At 40.2% G+C, this 4625-nt stretch overlaps 1 protein-coding gene across 1 annotated transcript in view; it reads left to right on the forward strand.

Annotated features, from left to right (window-relative positions):
* specc1 (sperm antigen with calponin homology and coiled-coil domains 1) overlaps positions 1–4625 on the forward strand; it is a gene marked incomplete in the record, with an annotated part of 76626 nt that overhangs the window by 69413 nt on the left and 2588 nt on the right. Inside the window, 1 exon segment of the mRNA XM_042223596.1 lies at positions 3705–4612. Coding sequence (XP_042079530.1) covers positions 3705–3794 — 90 coding nt within the window.

Consider the following 4625-nt stretch of genomic DNA (forward strand, 5'->3'; position numbering starts at 1 on the left):
AGGTGAGTTACGGCGTGTTGCAAGTTTTGTGAGGTGCTTTCGTGATATTTAATGGATCGAATTACATTTTTTATTTTTCTCCGATATCCGATCCAGTAATTTAGGTCAGTATCGGACCGATACGTAATATCGGATCGGTCCATCTCTAGTTTACAGTCTGTTGCTGATAGAAGAGGAGATGATGTCAGTGAGAAACATGTCCCTATTTCATGTTTCACGTTTTTTGAAGTGTGTTGCTGCCCTCAACTTCAAAATTACCTTATTTTTTTCTTACATTTTCTCTATTTAAACTGTTGATATATTTTCTGTGTTCTATTGTGAATAAAATGTGTCTTTTACTACAAGAATTGTAACTGCCTTCTGTTTTTGTTTATATTTTAAACAGAATCCCAACTTTTTTGAAGTTGGGGGTTATATAAACTTCACCCCAATTCTGCCCTAACTGCCTAGTCTGAGCTTTAAATAACACAAAATTAGTATCATTCAGTCTCTTATGTCCTCCCTTCCTTAGCTCCTTCTCCATCTGAGAGTGGATTTATCAGACACTGATCCCGCCCCGCATCTGGACCTTTAACCTGCAGACACACTGTGATAGAAACTGCACAGAAACACTTTGTGTGTTTGGTGTTATTTCCTGCACCCACTGAAATGTTGCACTTTAAATTAGCTACCAGAGAAAAGGTACAACTTTCGTGCTCACACCCAGTCTAAAGCAATGCCAGGCTGCACCACATGAAAAATGAAATCTCTTGGTATTATTTATTAAACTGAGATTTATCATATGTGAGTACTCCTTAAACTGGAGGAACGCCATTCCTGATATTTTTTTTTTAAGCCCAGGCTAAACCAGTTCTATGTGCATTTTGTAAGAAACAAAAGTACAAGTATACATATAAATCAATAACGAAGTGATCACCTTTAGGGTACTACAGGTCACCCAGGGTGGCCTTAACATCTGAATCAACATCTGAACTTCAAGACAAAGAGCTTTTTTACAACAGCCATTGTAATGGAAAATATAAGGTAAACACAGGTGTTAGTCACGATACACAGCCTTTTTTAATGCCAGTGTTTATCTAATATTTCATATCACTGTGGCTGCTGTGGAATAATAATGTCTATGCAGGCCAATGTTGGGCTTCTGTAGGAGTCCCTTTAGGATGTCTGCTTGGGACATTGTAAGAACAAGAACATTGCAAGGTGATTGATATCACTTGCTTTACCTGTGGGTTTAATCTTGTGGCTGACTGATGCAGACTGAACACTTTCAGTTGTGAGACAAAGGAAGTACTGTGTGGGTAGCTGAGCCATTAATTGGGAGGTTTGTTTGAGGTATTAAAGTATTAAACTACTACTTTAATGAACATTTTTAACCTTGATTTCTCTGTAAGCTTGCAAATTATTAATTTGGGAAAAAACCTCCTTCGTCACTGTGTACGGGAATGTCAATACTTCTCACAAACTCGGCTAATCTTATTCATTCAGTTGGTTAGATAAACCTTAGGCCTTGCAAAATGGGGGAAAAAAAATCATAATCCCGTTTTGGCTAAGATGTTATGTCTAAAGTTTGTTTTCTGCAGCGGATGTGAGTGACGTCTTCTTCCCTATGCAGGCTTACCCACACGAAAGCACAGACGGAGGCAAAACAACAGCACTGTTTTAGAAATCGTCCTTACGAAATGATCAAAACCGATCAATTTTCGAAGAAGACGACTTCTCTCTCTGACTATATTTTGGGATAAATCAAATATTTTAGTTATGAGTGTTACTGCCACATGTAAAGACTAACTCATTCCATTGGTCATAGACCCAAGTTATTCCTAAACACACACACCCACACACACAGACACACACACACCCACACACACAGACACACACACACACACACACACACACACACACAATCACTAAGGTGTGTACAGTTTGTGTGCTTTCGGGCTTTTTGCCATGTTTTTTCCTTCATGCGTATATGGTACTCTAAACACAAACGTCATCAGCTTGAAGTGTGTTGACACATAAAGAGTTTAATGCTAACCAGGTCAAGTTTCATTTCTTCCAGGACAAAAAATTAGTGGCTTTGCTGAAGTAATCAACTGAAGTTTGGCAGCCTGTGGGAATAAGCTTTACCAGAACTACTGAATTCTGATGTAAACACACACCAAGAGCTGGACCTCAGTAATGAAGTGAATTGGGCATAAATGGAGCACTGAGGCTAAAGTTCACATTACTTTGTCTAATCAGTCTCCATTACATGCTTGTGGTTCCAAGCTTGGATACAGAAAAGTTATTCCCATGTCCGTCAGTTGAAAACACTATAAACAAATAAATAGCTGCATCCTATCTGGTAGTCTCTGCTGATGTTTTTTTCAGTGTTAATTAATCCTTTATAAACGGCCCAGGAGGATATTTCTCATCCTGCCTTTAGGAGGCTGAGACATCACGAAGCTTCTCTGTAAATCTGAGCTAAGGGGAGCGGCTCGATGTGGAGTCATGTGAAAGCCTCGTTCGCTGTTTGAGTCACCGGTGTCTCCAAGCAGCTGACTACTGACAGCTGCTTGGAGACTCATTACGCTGTAGATTTATATTTTGCGAACTGCCCTCAAAATGACCCAATTTTCCACCACGTCCATCTTCAGATTTCATTAACATTATTCGGGAAATGCATACAGTAACTCAATAATGAAGTCAAATATCCTCTACAGCCAACCTGATGAACGCGACTTAAACCAGTGTTCTCAGTTTTCATTTTCTTTTTCAGTTTTCGCCGTCGCAAACAGAAAAAAATTAAACTAAACAACTTGTCACAGACACTCTGCTCTGTCTGCTCTGTCTCTCTTCAGATATCACACTTAAACACTAAAAGCTCCAAGATATGAGTTTTATAATAAAATGAGGATTGCTGCAATTCAATTCAGTTTTATTTACATAGTGCCAAAAATACACCAAAAATAGTCACCTCGAGGGGCTTTATATTGTAAGGGAAACCCCAACAATCATACCACCCCCTATGAGCAAGCGCTTGGTGACAGTGGGAAGGAAAAACTCCCTTTTAATAGGAAGAAACCTCCAACCAGAACCAGGCTTAGGGAGGGTCACCCATCTGCCACGACCAGTTGGGGAATTCAGGAGAGAGGATGAAAAACACATTGTGGAAGAGAGTCAGAGATTAATAATAACTAATGATTAAATGTAGAGTTGTGTATAAAACACATAGTGAGTGTAAAAGGTGAGTGAAGAAGAAACACTCATCATGGGAAGTCCCACAGCAGCCGCGGCCTTTTGCAGCATTAGTAAGTAACTATATGCTTTATCAAAAAGAAAAAGTGTTTAAGTCTAATTTTAAAAGTAGAGAAGGTGCCTGTTTACTAAATTTAAACTGGGAGTTGGTTCTACACAACAGGGACTGAAGGCCCTGCCTCCCATTCTACTTTTAAATATCCTGTCCGTACTCTCACTGCAGCCTCTTGGATCAACTGAAGACTTTTCAGGAAGCACTTATATTTATGTGACATTTAGATTTCATAGAAATAATTACCACCCATTTAATACACTTTAATGCTGACATGTAGACAAATACAAACTTTTCTTATAAAAATTGTGTCTGCTTGGCCTGTTGGTAGCACTGTTGAAAATGAAACGTCATTCCTTAACTACACTCAACTTCCAAACTGCTGTTCATTCACACCTATCTCTGTCCCAAACAGGACATTAAGGAGTTGATGAAGACCGACAGGCCAGACTGGCAGAGCGTCATGCAGTACGTCTCCCAGATCTACAAGTACTTTGAGACCTGATGGATATGTAGGAGGAGCTGGAGCCTGATGAAGGGTTTTTCTGTCCCATCTTGTGAGCCCTACAACCTCTTTTGAGACCGGGCTGATGATGCCACGTTACCCCTGCTCCTGCTCGACACTGGAGACGTGACCGAGGAATTCTGTTATTTAAAGCTGCCAAATCCACAGTCGCTGCTCACGTGTTCAGACAGAGACTGGAGTCACTTTTCAGAGACTTTCAGCATCAACCAAGCATTTGATCCACAGACACACTGATTATGCTGAAAGACACTATTGAAGCTATGTAGCAGTTGACAACACAGTTTACAGAGACTTGACAAGTGATCCAATTTCTTTTCTTCCCTCTGTACAAAAATCAATGCGTCGTTAATGCTTGTTCATTTTTCAGATGCTGGCTGCCTCTCATCCTTAGGTACAAGGTGTTTTTTGTTTTTTAGTAATACTGGCTGCCAGGAGACAACTGCCCAGTTTCAGAGAACTACTACTAAGTGGCTGTAGGGGTGGTGGCAGATCATGGCCTGTTATGTTTGGATATTTGTTTTTTGCATTTGTTTTTGCTTTTTCCCATGCCCTGGCTTCTTTTCTTTTTATTCTCTAGTGTAAGCTTAGTGTTAAAAGCTACTTTGTTAGGGTTAGGAAAAATTGTAGTTTGGGTTCAGATGTTCTCCTTCAAAAACGTAACATTGAAAAATGATGAGTATGGGGTAGTAGCTGTGTCTTTTTGACGCTATAACCGGGTGCATCGAGCCCTGTTGCCAAAGGGACACCTTGCATAACTGCAGGGCCGTGCAGAGAGGTTTAAAGGGGCGGGTGCTCAAAGTTAAAAAGGGG

This window comes from Haplochromis burtoni, unplaced genomic scaffold, assembly GCF_018398535.1.
Source record: "Haplochromis burtoni strain Fernald_Lab_line unplaced genomic scaffold, NCSU_Asbu1 Contig_115, whole genome shotgun sequence".
NCBI classification, from domain to species: domain Eukaryota; kingdom Metazoa; phylum Chordata; class Actinopteri; order Cichliformes; family Cichlidae; genus Haplochromis; species Haplochromis burtoni.